Source organism: Onychostruthus taczanowskii, unplaced genomic scaffold (assembly GCF_017590055.1).
Source record: "Onychostruthus taczanowskii isolate IOZ18803 unplaced genomic scaffold, ASM1759005v1 scaffold67, whole genome shotgun sequence".
Classification (NCBI taxonomy): Eukaryota; Metazoa; Chordata; class Aves; order Passeriformes; family Passeridae; genus Onychostruthus; species Onychostruthus taczanowskii.
Genome location: NW_024504455.1, coordinates 3,830,420 through 3,849,604, shown reverse-complemented (window position 1 = coordinate 3,849,604; position 19,185 = coordinate 3,830,420). Strand labels below are relative to the sequence as shown.

The following is a 19,185-nucleotide window of genomic DNA, read 5'->3' as shown; positions in this document are numbered from 1 at the left end:
AAGGTGCAGTGAAAGCAAGTGAACCACAGAAAGAAACAGGTTTCAGGGCTCAGTGCTCCATATCCATATCCCAACATGATGGAAAAATGGCCACAGGGATGAATGCTCATCACCTTGAGTCTCCTCGCCTCCACTTGGTGCTCTCTCTAATTTTCTGCAAGGCAAGCCGCCTTTTCACAGCTGAGCGTTACGCAGGGCTGGGCAGGAGGGGCTCCTGGCTGGAACAAACTTTCTTTTCCCAGTGAATGGTGGAGCAGAGAGTCCAGCATCCCTCCTCCCAGGCTGTCTGCTCAGGGCCTCTGTCTCGGCGGGTTGGGAGTCCGTGGCTGGGCGCGGGGCCGTGGCTGGGGCCGCGGCTGCGGCGGCTCCTGGGGCTGAGGGGGCAGCGGCCGCTGCTGCACCCGCAGCTGCTTCGGGGTGGGCTTGGATGGAGCCTGAGGCAGCTCCCGCGTGCCCCTCTCGCGGTCCACGGGCAGGGTCTGCATCGCTCGCTCCTCCTCTGCAACAGCACAAGGAGCCCACAGTCAGACGCGCACCAAGAAGTCGAAAATGACTTGTCAAAAAAGACACGGAAATGTCCTCGGCCCAAGCAAGGAAAAGCCAAATATTGGGTTTTAAGCTGCCACTCTCAGGTGTTCATGCTGTGCCAGTGAACAGCAAAAATCACCTCTGCCTCCTCCTTCCAGGCCAACATGGATGTTTTTGGCTGCCTGGCGGAGATCAAGGTACCTGGAGCATTTGGGAAAGACCTGCCCTGTTATTGCTGGCCTGGATGTACAAATCATGAACAGGACAGGACTGCTAGGAACGTGTCTTGAGCTGTTTTATTTTCCAGCATCAGTCTCATTACGTGGTCATGACAATGGGAAGATGCCAGCAGCTCACATCCCAGGCAGCAGACCAAGAACTTAATGTTACAGCTCACTTTAAAACTTTTTTGACCAATCACACAAAGCAAAAGCATATTGACAGAAGTTCTATCCAACCACTATAAGCACATGTACTTTTGGTTAAAACAATGCTTAGCTTATTTTGAATACAATACCTGCTTATAAGCCTTAAAACACAATCCACACAGCTCCGTAATTAAGCTTAGAACTTCCTAACATCTCACTAGATGTACTTTTCTACAGCATAGGGAGTTATTCTAGGTAAGTGTTAATACACAGACCATTGTTCTATTTGTCCTTACTTTTCTACTTATATAATTTCTCTGCTGACCAATCTTATGGCTACTGCTTAGCTCTAATCACAGTTCTGCTGTCTCTGAGGACTGAATTTTGCAGCTTTCCCAAAACCTTCTGATTTTATGGATTCCCACACCCTGTCTGTTGGGGGAACCAGCTTTATCAGGGAGGCCCCAGTAGACATTGATGGACATCCCAGCCTGAGCTGCTGTCCCCTTTTGGAGGCTACTGAAGGGAAAGTGAGATCTAACCCCAGGAAGTAACATCAAAGCACTCTGCCCTGCCTTTGTCTGTGCTGGATTTCCAGACTCCTGGCAGCCAGAGATCCCTTTTGCCAGCACTAATTTTCACACACAAAGAAGTAAATTCATACCGACTGACTTCTGAGCACTGACTCATCGTTTCTGAAATACCACTCAACTTAGGGATTGAGGGATTTACCTCTTGAGACACTGAGTTGGCCTTAAACTCACAGCAAACTCTTTCAGAGAGGCTAGTCACTGTAAAATAATCACTAAAATATTAGTTTTCATTTTCTCAGACTCATTTTCTTAATTCCTGCTGAATCCAGGCCCAAGAACTGAGGATATGGTGTCACTGCACAGCTGAGGCAGTGATCTGTACCACTCAAAAGAGAACAGCCACAGTGTAAAATAATAATCAGGTGGCTTTCTCAAAGCACATATCAGAAAGTGAGACTGGCAATGCCAGCTGATCTACACAGAATCACCATATGCTAAAACCAGGTTATTTCTCATGTCAGGGCAGAGAAAATGCTCCTGACCACAGGGCTCCTGTCAGTGGGAAGCTCTAATATTTTACATTGCTGGATAGCAAAATAAAGCTTCTTAAACACTTACCATAAATTTCATTCCTTTTTGTTTTCCTCCTTCTGATACAATAAATAAGACAAATCACAAAGATGACAAAGAAGACTGCACCTCCTGCTATGCTTAAGATGAGATAAAAGTCCATCTTGCCTAGTTAAGGGGGTGAGAGAGGAAGTTAGATGGAAAGAAATGACTTGCACAACATCCACTTAGAATTCTGTATTTTCTTCAATTGACTATAAAGGCAGGCCAGTAGACACCCCACCCTTTGCCTTTTACCTGTGTACAGCAGAAAGTTGCTGTTCCTCATCGAGGATTTTGATTGCTCCCTGATGGATTCAAGTTCTGCAGGAAATTGAAACCAGAGCATTCACCTGTGCTCACATGTATTTAAATTGCCACTTCTTTTAGTAGCCAGTGTTACACCAAGGTGTATTTTGCTTTTTCTGTGCCTGTTTTTCCCAGATGAGTGCAAGAGGAACCAGGACAGAATCGCATATAATTACACTTCCACGAAAAGCTGGCTGAGTTAAAACCCCCCTGAAATGTACCTTGCCAGTAAAGGTCAAAATTCAAGGTGATTGGTCTCAAATGCAGGACCAAGTGTTCACAGAGGGCAGCAGGGTTAGGGGGAGGTTTGACTGCAAGATGAGGGATTTTTAATCTACTGTGGAGCTGGCAGAGTCCTGCCACTACACAGAAAATTTGAGAGGTATTCAGTTTGGGTAGGAAGAGTATTGATTGCTCCATGGTCTTAGGGGGTATGTAGTGTCTGAGAAATGCTGTGTTTGTGCCTTAAAGATCATTGGTATTTCTCTGTTAATGATGTGAGAAAAAACCCAAAGTCTCTGACCCAATTTGCCCTGTGAAAAAAGAGCATTTCTCAAGGGTGAGAAAAAGTGAAATCAAAATTGTCTAGATGATGGCCAATGTCTACCCATGGCAGCAGATCTGTGCTTGCCTGGCTTGTGTCCTGACATGGGCAGCTTTGGCCAGCATTTCCTCATCCAGACAAGGTGTTTGGCATATTTGCCTTGTCTTAAACAGATCTAATCCAGCAGCACACTTTCATACCTGGCTCCAAAGTCCATGCCACATCCTGTTCACCCCTTCCCCATAACAAAAACAGGACTGTGCCGTCCATCAGGGCAGGCAGCAGCAAACAATACATTGTTGGCTCTTTTTGAAATCAGGAGGATTATCCAGGAGGCAACAGCTGCACAGGAGAGCAGTGGCCATCCTGTCCCTCAGCTCTTTGCCCATCAGTCAGAATCAGCAGACCTGGGATCAACTCAGTAAAGCCTTTATGCCTTAAGCCTTGCTCCCTCCCTTCTCACACCATGGGCTGTCCTTCAGGCTTGGACTTTCCCTAAATTCACTGCGGCAGAAATAGGTAAAAATTGGAAACACTGAGCCAGCTCTTGTAAGCCCCACTCAACTCTCCACCAGCTCCAGCAGGAATCTAGAGTAAGGGAATGCTTCCAGCAGAGCATTTGTGGATGGGTGGGATGAACCCAAGCCTGGGAAATTCAAGGACTTTTCCCCAGCACTGCACTGGAATTCTGAACTTTGGACTGAGCACCACACCAGTGTCATACCAGTGTGATCTGTCTTTTGTTTGTGCCTTAACTTGCAGAATTTTTAAGTGGGAGGATGACAATTGTGATGACTTCTTTTGCCTACTGAATCATTTTCAGCATGACTCTTCCCATTTAAAATGCAATCCCTTCTGTCCTTTTGCTGCATCTGTGGTTAACTGAATGGGAAAACCATGGTACATTATGGAGAAGAGAAAAACACCACGGATTTCCCCACAGGAGAAGGGGAGGAGCACAACCCCTCTCACATCCCACTGCCCTCTGCAGTGGTCCACCCTAGCACATTCTGACCAAAGAGATTTCTTACCTGAGCAGTTAATTACTTTTTCAGCCATTTTTTCGCTGACTTGGTTCTTAGCAACACAGCGGAACGTCCCAGAGTTCCACCCATGCCATTCCAGCATTGTTGCGTTCTTTTGGATTTTTTTGCCATTGGGTTGAGTCAGTTCTATTACAAATGCTTCAGCCTCAGGCTTGTATTTTGCTTCATTCTTGGCCTTCTGTCTGGCTTCACACTTGACAGATACACTTTTATTCCTGCATTCAGCAATGAGGATTGGCTGAGGGACAGGTTCTGAAAAAGGAGGGAAGGCACAGGCACGTCTGAGAGAGTTTCTCCTCTTGAAAGCCTCTGCTATTAAGCAAAACAGAGAATAAACCCCAAATCACCAGCTAATGAGATCACAGAAGAATGAAGAGCAAATTAGACCTCTGCTGCAGAAGTAACAAGGCAGTAATAAAGAAAATGCAGAGCAGTAGCCTACATAGTTAGGGCTGGACGCCAGGCAGGGGAGGGAAGGAAGCTGAGGCTTCTTCAGGTGTGTGGAAGGGACTCAGAGCCACAGCCCCCTCCACCTCTGGACCCTGTGTTTTGGTGCAAGGGAAGGTGATCCTGTTCTGCCGGTGCCCATCAAGGAGAGATTTTCTCTAAAGCAGGAAAAACTATGAAAAGCTCCTTATGATGTTCTGTGTGCTACCAACAGCACTCAGTGAGCATGACAGCACAGCATGGAAGGCTGTCAACCCAGAATGGAGAGCACAAAACAGACACCTCAGCTCTCAATGAGGTTATGACAGAAAAAAAAAAAAAACATATTTCTGTCTCTTCTTATGCCCTGCAAACAACTACCTCCTTTTTGGTTCCAGTTTCTCTATCACTGGTGGCACTGAAAGAGATGGAAAAGCCTGCAAGGTTTTCCTCAAGTAATGGCAACTGGCAGGGACAGCAAATGAAAAATAATTATTTCTACCTTTAAGATCAGATAAACAAAAACATGCCAGTGCCACCTCTGGTTACAGGCTGAGTAAATTTTATGGAGATAATAAATTCTAAAGCAAATAAGGACTGCTCATAGCATATGCAGTCAAGGTTCACACCATGACATCTGCAGCTACCCTTTCCTTGGTAAGCTCACTCCTCCTCTGCAAACTGGAACCTGTTATTCAGGGAAACATTCCAGTGGGAACCATTAGAGTCCAGGTGCTGGAGTTGAGTGAGGATATCATTGGGACAATTTTTTTTTTTTTTAAACAACAGTTTGTCCCTAGTAACAATGGGCCAGCCTGACTGACAAATTGTTCTAGCACTGACAATTAGTGCAGGACTTCCAAAGCCATGTGTCAGAGGTAATGCAACCTCTCTGCTGCACAGCAGAGGAAATGATGCAGCACACAGCTGGGCTGGAACATTAACCTTGACCTGAAATGAGGGTACCCCAATGACAGCAGAGTGGCTTCAAACAGGAGCAAGAAGCATCAGGCCCTGCTGACTTCCTGAATCTGTTTACAGCAATAGCTCCCAAAGCAGTGAGACACCTCACTGCTCAGCAGCCCATCAGACACAGGCCCTCCCATTGCACAGAAACGCTGCTAAAACCATTCCAGCTGTCATTGCTGCCTCAATAAGGCATCATTTCTGTAATCCCAGCTGGTGCCACAAACTCTAGATGTCAGGAAAGGTAGGCACGATGACTGAAGAAGGACAGAACAAAGCTATCCCCTCTCTGGGGAAAAAAACCCATGCTGTCCTAGAGCTTAGAGGTCTGGAGAGGTCACAGCAGCTATTAAGGAGCAGAATAGCCATCCCCATCATCCCTACTCCCCCCAAAACCTGTGGGCTGCTACTGCTCTGATCTCTTAGGACAAGATACAGTACACGAATGGAGGCTTTGAACCCAAGCAGCTGAAATCCCCAGGTGTGTGCTTAACTCTGCTTCAAAGAGCACAGACTTCATATTTGTTGTGTTGTGCTATGCAGTGGTAGGGTGCAGGAGTCTTCTTTCACTGCAAATTCAGCTCCTATTGTGGTTTATCTCAGGGGAGGTGACTGCTGGCTATTTTGTATGTCAGAGCAAAAATGGAGTGGCATTTAGTGCCATCTGGACTCCTGAGCTCTCCTCAAGGGGTTGCCAACACCAGTTGCTCAGCTTGCTGGACCAGTGGCCAGAGAACAAAAGTCTTAACTGAGTGCCCATTAAATGGCACCAGAAATACCCAAAACCCACAGTGCATCAGCCACAGCTGTACCTCCCACAGGCTGCTGTGGTCCTGGTAGAGGTTTCTGGAAGCAGGATGCTGCTGGGAGCCCAGTCCCCTCTCAGGGTCCCAGCGCTGTTTGTGGTGCTGCAGTAGGGCTGACCACCCTCACCTGCTGTCAGTGTGAACCTGCTCACAGCTGCTGTCTTGGGCACAGCTAGAAACCTGCTGGCTGACAAACAGGAGAGCCAGAAAGAAGCTGGGGTTTGAGGCCATCAGTCAGAGCAAGAGAAGGAAGAGAGGCAGGCTGCTGTCTGTGGCAGGAAGAAAAAGGTATGTCCTACAGAAGTCCTCCCACTCCAAATCAGAAAGGAGGGCACTGAGTAGGAAAGGCTGTGGGAGAAAGCAGAGAACACCAAATCTTGTTCAGGTGTCCTGGGCATGGTATGGGAAAGTCAAAAACTCACCCTGAACAAAGAACATTACATTTTCTTCTGCCTTGAGTTTTCCATCCTGCTCATAAACCATCACCGTGTAGTTCCCACTGTCCTCTTTCTCCACGCGCTGGATTTGCAGAGTCCCGTTTCTCAGTATGGCACACCTGCACTGCTCCTGGTTCACAAAGTGCTTGGCTATGTTTTTTTTTATCTGAACCAGCCTTTGTCCCCCTCTCCTCCATGTTGCCTCAAAGATGCTCCCAGGAGCAGTGATGCTGAGAAGAGCTGTCTCATTCACTGCCTTGTAAATCCAGCTGGTGCTGGAGCCTGTGGAGGGAAGCACAGCCAGCGCCTCAGTTGTCTCCAGCAGACACAGCAGTCACCCTAAAAAATTGTCATTTGCTATGCCACCCCCTTCCTGTGCTGCCTAAGCCTCTCTGCTTTACTGATGCCATCTTCTTCCCCTGTTCCAAAATATTCTTGATTGTTCATTAGATAAATGCCAGCATCCAATTTAATTCTCAGAGGCAAGAAAGCTAAGAGCCCAGCTTCAAAAGCTGAATTTATACCCTGGCTGACTTAGAGTGACTCTGGATGCCAAGATTCATGGCCTCCCATTCACTTTACCATGAACTTAGCCTTTCCTGAAAAGAAGGTCACTTCTGTGTTTTGCACATGGCACAGGCTGGTATCCAGAGTGCCCAGAACTGCAAACAGCAAAAATAGTCACATTCCTGGGCAGCAGAATCATTTCAGCAACGCCAGTGAGAGCAATGATGATAATAATAGCAGCCCACATCAAGCCGTGAGTGAGTGTGAGGCACTGAACTGGAGGGGCACCTACAGCAGTGCCTCCCCTCTCCCATCCCAGTGACTCTGCCCCACTGGAATGCACCCACTTGATTTTACTAGCATAGGATCCTCATGGGGCAAGTAAGGCAGGGAGAAACAGCTACCAGCATCCTGTGAACTGAGGGGCTGCAGGAGTCATTACAATAAAAATAGCAATAAAAAACCCAAAAATCTTTTCTCTTCCTTTGATTCCAGGTCCCTTCTCCAGAACAGTGAAGAATAGGAGCTTCCCAAAAGTGGTGTCAGGACTGGGAAGCACCTGACCATGGGGCTGCCAAGGGGGATGTTCACTAAACATCCACCATTTTTCCAGCAGTGGGGATGACACACTCCAGGAGCAGCACCCTGCCCGCTCCCCTCCAGGCTGCTTTAGCCACCACCTTTGCAAGCCCCATTTGTGGTGAGCCAGGACTTGGGAAGTTTGCCAGGAGGTGATTTCAAGAGAGGAACTGTCCCCACCTCCGTGGCAGGTGGACAACCTGTGGGAGGAGGGAGAAATCCGCATGCAAGTGTCAGGTGGGATGAGCTCACTGAGACCTGAATGGGCACACTCAGAGCCACAGCTTATCTAGTTTGTCATTTTCTTGTGTTCGTTCCTCCTCAATTTACAGGGTGAAGCCAATCAGCAGGAGGAGATTTCCCTTCCCGTCACCACTGATTTTACCCTAATTTTATGTATTTTTAGTACTTTTTTCCCCACAGAGAGAAAAACCTGTGTTTATGCATATTTTTATTACAGTCCTTCATTCCTTGTATCTAGGATAATGATAAATGGCACCACAGAGGGAAAACTGAAACCCAGTGGCTATTTCATTAAACTAACAATATTAGAGACAATCAGAGAACTAAAATAGCATGCCTCTGCAACAAGAACATTAATGCTGTAGTGCTCCTGGCAATTCAGCACCTCTAAAGAGAGGTTGTTTTTTCAGCATTGCCTTTCTTACAAAGGTATTTGATCTATCTAATGAAATGTCCTGAAATAAAGCTGTCAGCTAAACAGCCTTGGAAGCAGCTATGCCCCACACAGATGACACTACACAATATTTGAATTCTGATACTTGTTTCTGCTCAGTCATGAACAAGTATTTAGAGCTAGTAATAGGATTTCTTTGCGTAACAGACACTACTTATATTTTCTCTCTGAAAGTAAAGAAAAAAACTAATCTGAGTTTTCAAGGATAATTCAATGGCATCTCTTTGGACCAGAGACATCTCTAGATACTGATCTGATCTCCATCATCTTTCTAGTGGAAAGCTGAGTATCCCACATATATGATATTAAAAACCTGTTTAGCTAATGAAGCAGCACTTCTGATAAAAATGCCAACTAAAATGTGCCCCAAAGTGCAGAAAGGTTTTAACTGAGAGCCTACAGCTCACTCACAGTCACAAGAAAGAGTTAAAAGAAAAAGCTCCCATAGAAATTTTAGAGAAGGAAGGAAGTCTCTGAAACAATTTTATATTCAAGGGAATAATCCTTATTTCTGCTGGGGGAAAATGTTTTATAGATTGTGTACATTAAAAGAAGAAATCCTTATTTATCTATTAATTTTGTTCTGAAGGAAAAGCAAAGCATTAAATAGCCATACATACAACTCAGTGGAATGAAACAGAGGGGGAAAAATTATGCAGGCTCGTATTGTCTCCATCTCTTAAAACCTTCTCTAATCTATGAGTTAACACCTTAATTAAGTTTTTAGATTAATATTTTAAAAAATAATGAGAACAATAATACGGAAAATATAAAAAATATATGCAGTTGCTTGCTGTTTTCACATCTTAAACTTCAGCACCACTGAAGACACTGAAATATATCACTCTGTTAATATTTATGGAAGAATATAAATTGTACTTTCAAAAGATTTGCACATCTTTTGATAAGAAAAGGAAATTACATGCGATAATGCACAGTGAACTGGATCTCTAATGTAGTACAAGCTGCCTCGAGGGCAGAAAGCAAACTGTATGCTGACATTTCTTATTACACATGTGTCAAATTAAGGCTCATTAACTTAAAACCAAAACTCTTTACAGCTTATTATTATAACTGGAATAGGAAACTCAGGTCCTGCCCTCCCCCTGGCTGAAAATTAAATCAAATAATAATAGCAATAACCCAGATGTCTTCACTCATTGGAAAAGTGGAACAACTTTCTTATCAGTAGCAGCCCACCAAGTTGTAAATGCTTTAAAATGCAATTTTAACATCAGCCCAAAAGAGCAAAAAACTGTAAGAAAAACTCACATTTTACACTGGGAAATAAAAGCAGCAAGCACTTGACTAGGAAAATCCTCCTAAAGTTCATTTTCAGGGTCAAAAAACACCCAGTGTTGCCTTGTCTAGTGGTAGCTCCTGGCAGGTGAGAGGGTTTTCTGCTGTGAACAAGCAGTGATGGGACATGTGGGCGCAGCCTTTGTGCCCTCCTCCTCTCCTCCAGCACTTCTCATTTCTAGCAGAGGCGGAAACAAGCCTCAACAGGGCGTTGTGTCTGCATGGAGGCAACATGGAGACACAAAGAAAATGGGCACTAAAATGCAGGAATGCCCTGGAGGCTTGTCCACCCAGCTGGAGGGCCAGGTGGGGCCCTCGTCCTCCTCAACGCTCACCTGAAGAGCTCAGCTCCAGCATCCACACGCCACCATCCTAGCGGGAGGGATGCAGTTTTTGGGTAGGGGAGCGATGGGAATCCTAATTCTCCCCCACAGCTTCAGCAGCAGCAAGGGGAGAGCAAGCCCAGGACCCCCAGTGAGGAGCAGGTGGCTCCTGGACAACGCTTGGAAAGGCGGCACACTTGCCTTGGAAAGCAGCAGGATCAGCTTGGCATCAACATCTGGTGTGGAGGGGCTGGCCAGAGCCACAAACGCTTCCTGCAGGCAGGGCCAGCCACTCCAGCAAGCTGTGAGAGGGATAAGCATGGAATGGAACACTGTCTTGATCCAGCTACAAACCAGCCCTGAAGCTGGCTGGTGTGGGAAAGACAGCAAGGAAAGAAGCTGTGAGGAGCTAGGTCCAAAAACACGTGAGAAGCTAACAAAGTCTTTATCTCTGATTCCAATGACACAGATGGAGTGGTGAGGATTTTGAGTCTTACCCTCACCACCATAATTCCTCTGCTTCAGTAGCCACTGAAATCTTCCAGCTTTTTGTCACAGACATAGGCCAAGAAAGAAGACAGAAGAAAATCTGTGGCACTAGAAATGTACAAGAGTAGATAAATCTTTCTTGTTTGTTCATGTCATTCCTCTTCCTTGAGGTTAGATCTTCCTTGTAAGACACGTCCCCTTCTCCAGCTTAATAATTTTTTACTGGTATTAATGAGATAAAAAAACACTCCTTGCAGGAAAACCTAGTTTTTCTTCCTTCTTTCTGCTATTGTTTCCTTCCAAAGAACACACAAAGGAAGCACACACAAAAGGAGAGAGGAAGCAACAGCAGCAAGATCGCATTTCTGTGCCTGACCTCCACCCTCTGTGGCAAGAAACAAGCTGAGGGCAGGGGCTGGCACGCTCAGGTACCTCCTCAGCCAGTCAAGCTGTGTCAAACTCCTGGACACATCTGCTTCCAGCACGAGCACCTAAAGAAATTTGGGCAAAGGCAGCAACCCTGATTTCTCCTCTGTTTTTTGAAGGTTTTTTGCTGCGTCCATCAAGCAGAGCAGAGGGAGGCCCAGCATGCTGTCCATGCTCTGCTCAACTTTGTCTCCCTTCTTCTTCAGGGAAACATCCCTCAAAACCCCTGCCTGCTTCCAGGGTACCCCTGTCTGTTTGTTGGCATCCCTGCCAACACACTGGGATGGGAATTGTCCATGGTACAAATGAAATGCAAAGGGAAAGATGTGTGTGTGTATGTGAGAGAGAGCAGACAGGTGAAGCTCCATAGTGGTAGAACCAGGTGTAAAAGAATTCCCTTTATTCATAATGAAGGCCACTACTTCCAGTTAATCAGTTTGGCGTGCCCACATGCCACACACAATCTTCTAAACTCAATCTTCTAAACTCACTTGTAAATGGGTCAGACCAAAAGTCCCCATGGTCCAGCAAACCAGCTCACCAAACATCCTGGGTGTTCTTGGAGCAACGGGTAGGCAGGAGCAAGAACCCGTTCCTAAAGGATATAAAATGTCTGTTCAAAAATGAGCTTACTGTGAGCAGTGAAGAAGCACTTGAGAGAAGGGTTGAGGGCTCAGTGGCTGGTGCCCCGTGGTCACTGGGCATCACAGAAGTGACACTGGGCCTTGGTATTCCTGAGCACTTGGTGCACGTGCACAAAATCCACTTGCAAGATGAGCAAAAAAAGCCAAAAGCACAGCCAAACCTGCAAAGGGGGCAATCACTCACCTGCAGCAAGAACTCCCCATGAGGTCCTGGCACGTGCATGGCCTGTCCCAAAAGCAGCCCCTTTTCTAACCAGCCTCTGAAACCTCCTGCAGCATCAGACCCAGCTGGGAAAAACAAAGCAGCCCATGTCTCTAAGCTCAGTCTTCCTGCCAGATGACAAGTGGGGAAATGTCAATATTCTGCCAGCTTTACCCTTCCTCTCTTGAAAAGCAAGGCAACGTCCTGCTGCAGTCCTGACTGGGCTTTGATCCCCATTTTAGAAGAAGAATTTTTTGGATGTTACGTGGAAGGAAGCACTCTAAGTTGTTGCACTGACGTCTCTGTTTTGCCTTCAAGGAGAGCCCCAGGAGAAGGCATTGAGGAGAAGGAGCCTGAAGGTGTCTCTGGAAAGCACAGCAGCTCTGGCTGCTGCCACAGAGGAACCCTCAAGCCAGCAGGTACCTTCAGAGATGTGGCATGGGATAAACACCCTGAGAACAGCTAGAGCAGAGAGCACTGGCAGAGCAACCCCTGCACCAGGCAGAAATGCTCTCCAAGGTGGAGAGAGAGCTGTGGCTGGAGCTGTGCGTGGCCACAGCCCAGACAGTGACCAAATCTGTGCTGGGCAGGACAAGGTGAGCTGTAGATAACAGCTGTAGATAACAGAGATAACAGAGCTCTCACACTCTTCTCACTGCAGACACCCTCTCTCCTCACACAGGAAGTAACACCACTGGATTAAACAAAGCCAAATACAAAATGGGCAACGATAGAAAAGTAGATGTCTCCCAGCACAGCTCTGCTAGGCCTGGTTCAGTTAGGCCTGTCCTTAGGCTAAGGATGCTGGAGTCCTGTTTAGCCCATTGCATTGCTACGCATCCCCATCTTCTGACACACAGGAGAGCAGAGGAGTGAGCACAGCCACGACAATGTGCTGTGTCTTTGCACATCTTTGCTCTCTCTCTGAGGCATTCTTTCCACTGCAGAAGCCACAAAGTGCTGCACTCGCACATTTGCTTTTGTGGCTTGCTCTTTCCTTTACACTTCTGCTCTTTGTAAGACAGCACACAGTTTCCTCACAGGGAATGTAACTATCACACTCACATTTCCTTGTAAAGGTGGCAGAGTCCCCCACATCTGAAGGCAACATCTCAAGAGACAATAGGCAGCTGTTTCCAGGTCTAAGTTCTCAGCTTAGTGATGAGCCAACAAACATTCATGCCTGAGGCTTATTTAAAAAAAAATTTTAAAGGAAAAAATATTTTTATTATAAAAAATACTGTTATTTGATCTACTAGAAAAGGAAGACTACAAAAAGTAGATTTGGAGCCCACCCGATAGTTTGTACCATCTTGTCTGGTATGAAACTTTGGTTATAATAAGTGGTATTTGCATGTGAGTCAGACATCCTGCACTGAGCATCACCCAAGACCTTCACACCTCTAAATCTCTCACCAGGCCTTTGATGAGGCACAGTGTGTGAGGAGAAGAGCAAATGTGATTTTAACTGGAGTGTCAGATAGGTAATATATGGAGGGGCAGTTTGGGGAAGGGTAACTTCACTCCTGGGAGCTCTCCTGAGCTTGCACCCTGGCCTGCAGGACTGGGCTCCACCTGGGTTGCCCTGGATGGCAGCTGAGCGCTTCCTGATGGCACATTCCCCTTTACTGCAGCTTTTTACAAAGCAGGAGGAATTGTGGGCAGTAGCTGGAGCAAGGAAGAAGCAAAGTCAGCCCTAGCAAGATGTAAATGTCTCAGCAGGCGTTGCCCCGCACTATGAAATGCCAAGGAACCGCCAATTCTCACGTAGAGTTTCAGGCATTTGGTTGATGAAGGACATCCTGCCTCCTCCTCACTTCTGCCTTACATAGGGCCAAGAAAGGAAAAACTCCAGCTTGAATCAAGTGGTGGAAATATGAAGATCAATAACTCAAAATAGAGCTTTAGCCAAGGGTTTGGCAGGGATGCTGACTCAGTGCCTCAGAGCTAACTGAGAGCCCTGAGCTGCCTGTACACAATGGAAATCTTCCAGAAATAGTCACACACACACACATACACATGCTACTGAGACTGAAAAAGTTGTCTGCACAAACTTTTTCATCCTTCTCTCAAGAAGAGTAAATGGACATTTTCAAACCGTGAATCATGCAGAATAGTCCTCACCTGATTATTTGAAGGGACACATTTCCCCTGCAATGTCCGTAATGCCACACAGAATCATAGAATATTCTAAGGTGGAAAGGACCCACAAAGATTCACCTCCTGTCCCTGAATAGGACAGCCCCAATAATCACACCCTGAGCCTAAACGCGAGGTCCAAACAATCCTTCAGCTCAGACAGACTTGAAGCTGTGACCACTTCCCTGCTGAGCCCATCCCAGTGTCCCAAAAGCCCTTGGGAAAAGGGCCTTTTCCCAATATCCAACCTAAACCCCCCAGCCCAACACAGCTTCATGCCATTAAACCTTTAGCCCCCAGGTGTTCTCTCTCAGATGAATTTTCTTCTTTTTCAGCTGTAAGCATGTGTCAACAGCCAAACCTGACAAAAAACACCCTTTATTTCTGCTCTGAAGGAACATAATCCCCCTCAGACCAAGCAGCCTGTGGTTCACAGCAACAACTGAGGCTGGAGCAGATGGCAGCATCCCATCAGTTATTCTTGCAGATGGTGCATTTCAGTCTTGCTGATGATTTCCATCATCTATAATGGCCTTAGATTTAGGACCTAACTTTTACTTTGTTCTAGTAAATTCAGTGACGTTACTACTGCTGCAAAAGGTGTTGGCTCGCTGGCATGCTGCAATCAATCTGTCTCGTACCAGAAGCCAGAAAAATGACCATAAAAGCCTCTTCTAGTCTTGGCAGTGGTAAATACACAAAGACCTGTATTAACTACAATGTGCCCCTTCATCACGAGAGAGTGGATGGACTAGCTACCCAAGAAGGATAATAGAAGAACAGCTGCCCCTAGAAATATATCTAGGAAAGACAAGTTGTTTCTAGCATCTAAGTAATCTTTTGGACAAGATCTGACACTCCCCAGAAGCCATCAGCTTAATAAATGCACATATACCTGATGTTTTGCACAGTATTTTATTCTACTAAAGTATTATAAATTCAGAGAGGAGTGAGGGACAGTTGGAATGGGCAGGTGGGAGGTTGAGAAGTGATGCAGGAGACTGAGCACAAACAACTGGATAATACATTTCAGTACTAAGGGCATTTATTCCTAGGAGTGGCCTTTATATAGTTCCCACAGACAAAGGAAAGTCTTCCCTTCAAATGCAAGACATTGTTGGCATTTTTCCTACTGGTGCAGCCCATGGGGGACATGTCTGTGGCATAAAATGTCCCTCTTCCTAGAAGACCTTGCATAAGCCTCTCTGAAGCATCACTGTGGATCCTAAAATTGTCTGTAGTTTATCTATTAAACAGTGGAGCTGTGATAGCAAAACAAAAGCCCCACTCTGTGGCCTTATGCATACATATAAGGAGGTTTGGCTGTTATTACTGGGAAATTAAGATGTAAATGTCTCAGAAACATCTGAATGACCTGTCAGGACAGTCTTGCTGCTGCTCTCTGAAGCAAGCAAAGTGCCCTGGTGTCTTTCATACCACCTACACAGATGCTCTTTGCACCATCTATACCTGGGGCCATGAGATGCAGTGAAAATTCAACTCCTTTCCTGCTCAGTGCAGATCCCGACAGCAGCTCAGTTTCCCCTGCTTCTTCTCTCATCCTACAAGTTTCCTGTGAACCTAGTTCTGGCCTCTCTGAGGTTTGTCTGCTCCCACATTTAAAGGCATCACCTCACCTAGTCCTGCCAGGTAGCAACATCAGGGTGCAGGGACAACAGAGCAGCAGGATGGGCTCAGCTCTGGGGCCAACACCCCCCATCTGCAGCAGGAGCCCCACCAGTGTTGGCAAAGAGCTTTTCCCACAGCAAAGGAAAGCACAGGCACAAAGCTGCCCACCTTTCTAAACATCTAAGTGCCACAGCTGCTGTTGCCTGCCAGGAAAGGTAATGGCTAGGGTGCTGTGTCATTGCATTTCTGAGAATTTCTGCTTTTTAAGATCTCACTGAGGCAGGTGCAGGATGTTCTGTGCGATGCAGATGAGCACCTGTTCTGTGTGATGCACTGGTGGCAACTTGTGGCTTTTCACAGCATTCCAGCCAGGGCAGTCCCTGCAGCCCAGCTCCTTCTGTTCCTTCTTTTCAGCCATCCCTTTACGCTTCCATCACGGGAGAGCAGCCTTTTTGTTAATTAATGTGTCTCGTGTTCCCTACATACATGGCTTTCAGCTAGTCAGTAAAAATTTGCTGAACTCCAGTGGGCACTTTGCAGAGCAGGAAGTTTACTGTGCAGCCTCAGTGGAAAGTTACTGTGCATGCCTTGTGCCCTCACAGATAGGATGCACTGGGTCAGAACCACAGCTGCCATGGTTATTTGTGTTATATTGATATTCCTTTAAGCTCTTCAGCACCAGTAATTCAGTATAAAAATGAGCATCTACTTTCCTCTTATGCTGAGGCTGTTTAACCATTGGGACTCTTTAAGATAGATGAGATAAAATCCACGGCAGTGTTGACTTCTCCTGATTTTTCTCTCCAGCAAAGAAAGGACTTTTCATCTGCATCTGGTTCTCCAGAGAAAGCTATAAACAGATCTTTGTACTGGTCAAATAACAAAGCTTTAAACACTCAACAAAAGGCAGGGAAACTAAGCTCCTTATCAGACACCAAATCATCTGAAGGAAGAAAAAAAGTCCCAAACTCTTGACAGCTGGGCAGAAATGTGTACAAAGAGAAGCTTTTTTTTTGAAGTTGCACAGCTTTCCCCGTGACCTCCTATGGCAGCAAGAGGAATCCTGGCCCAACTTGTGCACAGGAAGGAAACAGCTGGCACATCCTCACCTGCATTCAGGGTACCCAAAAGGCTGGCTGGAGCCCTGCCTTTCCATCACCCTTCTCCCATCTCATCTAGCAAAACCCCTTCCAGAAAGTGACATCAAGATAAAGACGCTGGAAAATGTTTTCTAGCATGAGGAGGTGGAGGAAGAAGAAAGGTTATTTCCTGTTTGCTGCTGTCAGATTTGGGTTTACTCCCCTTCTTGGGCTTATCAAAATTAGCACAGCACACTCCCTGGAAATGTCTCAGGAGAAAGGCAGAGAGGAGGGAGCAGTCCCTGCATCACCCGAGGGGCTCAGCGGGGCTGTGATCTACCACCAGCAGAGGAGTGCATCTCTCTGGGGAGCACCATCCATGACAAATGCCAGGCACAGCAGGCGTGAGGAGAAAGCAACAGCAGCTGCACCTCTCTGGAGAAAAACATTTTGTACTGCCTGAAGAGCTTGCAGGATGATGGAGGACAGACGTTGCCTGAGACCCCTGCAGCCTCCCCACCTATTTAAGGGAAGAAAAAGCATCCCTGTCTGCCATTACTCACCAGCACTTCTGTACCCTCAGCCATTAAGCCCGTGCCCTTTCTTTCTTCCCTTTGGATCGTGCACAGCTGTCACTGAATGTGTCATCACCCCCTTCCTCTCTCTGTCTTGTCACAGCTCATCCTGACACAGCAGAGGCTGTCCCACCCTGCAGGGCTCCTGCTCCTGGCTCCGTGTGCCCCCTCAGGAAAGCCTCCACCACCTTCTCCAGTTGGCTCCAGGTGAATTGAGTTGACATTCACACACCTTCCTGAATGTGTCACACATCCTTGAATCCCGCCCCCGCTGTCCCAAATTCCCCAGCCATAGGTTTGCCTGTTTTTTCGTTGCTCTGTGATTGAAAACTTTCACAGGAGTGCAACACAAACTCTCAGTGCTCTTTGCTCAAGTCATGCTGTCAATGGCACTACTGCAATTCTCTTCACACAGACAAAAACATCATCACGATTTCTTTTTCTTTTTTTTTTTTTGTTTGAAGATACCTTGTTACACAACTTTTCAGTTCGCTCGTTAGTTTAGGGAAAATATGTTTTACCCTCAAAGAGGAAGTTGTATAAACCAAAGATGAGACAGCAGTGCTGGCTGGAGGATAGGCACCCAGCTGTATTTCTTTATTCCATTTGCATATGATAGGGGAGTAGACAATCATTCTCTCCAATGCACTGCATTTGCAATTCCAAAAGACTTGCTGAAAACTGCCTCCAAGTAATTCTTGGCCTGTAATACATCTAGTTTCTGTAGTGTTAGATAATACTATCAGTAGCCATCATCAGTTTTAAAAATTCTGCATAGAATTTCCAGTAGTAACTATATTTATATTAGCTATAAAACACACACTTTAGACTATAGCCCCATTCAGTATTTTATCATGGATATTGGCTAACTGTGACATGGAATATGTTAACCAGAAAAATAGATGAATTTAAAAATAAGCTGACATTGGCCACCCATATTTTCTACCTCTGCAGATGGAAACTTTCCTTATGTTAGTGTTTGGCACAGTGAGCACACTACAGCTGTACACGAACTTGCAAGCGTAATGAATGATTTTATAAAGTCAGGGTCCTGCTGACCTCATGGCTGATGGGAAAGTGGGGGAACCTCTGCTGCTTGGGGCTGAAATCCTATCTCAGGCAGGAAATACCTTCATGAAGGTGACAATGATGCCATCAGCATGCACTTTATATATATATATATGTAAAATTAACACCTGCCAGCAAGGACATGCAGTGATAGGACATGGGGCAAAGACTTCAAACTTCTATTTTATATTGGTTTATATTGGGTATCAGGAAGAAATTTTTTCTAGGAGGGTGCTGAGGCACAGGGAAGCTGTGGCTTCCCCATCCCTGGAAATGTTCAAGGCCAGGCTGGACAGGGATCTGAGCAATCTGGCCTAGTAGAAGGTGTTCCTGCCCACAGCAGGTGTGCTGGAATTAAATTAAAATTTAAGGCCCCTTCCAATCCAAACCTTTCTATGATTCTGTGATTTGCTTGCTGGAAACGTTTAAATATCTAGAAGGGCTTAGGGCCTTCTAGGTTCTCAGCAAAGGCACCCCTGCTGTCTGCAGCCACATCCTCTGCCTGAGATGAGTCATGTAATCTCACAGAAAGGAAATGCAACATTTACTCTAAGCAAAACCGATGCAGGACACAGTGGTTGTCAGAAGTCCCAGGCACTGGGCAGCCTGGCAGAAGGCACAAACAGTATCCAAACACTAATCCAAGCTTCTGCAATGACACATCACAGAATTCTGCTTCCACCTCAGACAGAAATGGGTGATGATGCTGGTTTTGCCCCCTTCTGTTAACAGTTCTGTGTGCTCACCTGTGGAAATCTGTGGGGCATCTTACTCCTGCCTGCCTGGTGGTAATAATACCAGTTTGGACTTTACAGCACCACCAGAATTTGCTGTTTCATTTTAAGAAATGCCTTTAAAGATGTCTATCAGTGGCACTGCCTGCTACAGGTTCCTTACACAAGAACCTCTTGTTTGCTTGTTTTGAAATGAGCTGTAAAAATTGATAAAAAGTGATAT

General features: G+C 46.1%; 1 protein-coding gene across 1 annotated transcript; it reads right to left on the bottom strand.

Annotated features, from left to right (window-relative positions):
• Nucleotides 1-290: 290 nt before the first annotated feature.
• CD2 (CD2 molecule) lies at nt 291-9,688 on the bottom strand. Its single transcript, XM_041420980.1, has 5 exons — nt 9,628-9,688; nt 6,558-6,854; nt 3,923-4,189; nt 2,048-2,167; nt 291-499 (listed from the first exon to the last, which is right to left on the bottom strand). Exons 1-5 carry the CDS (start codon nt 9,686-9,688, stop codon nt 291-293), a joined length of 954 nt encoding a protein of 317 aa, XP_041276914.1.
• Nucleotides 9,689-19,185: the final 9,497 nt, after the last annotated feature.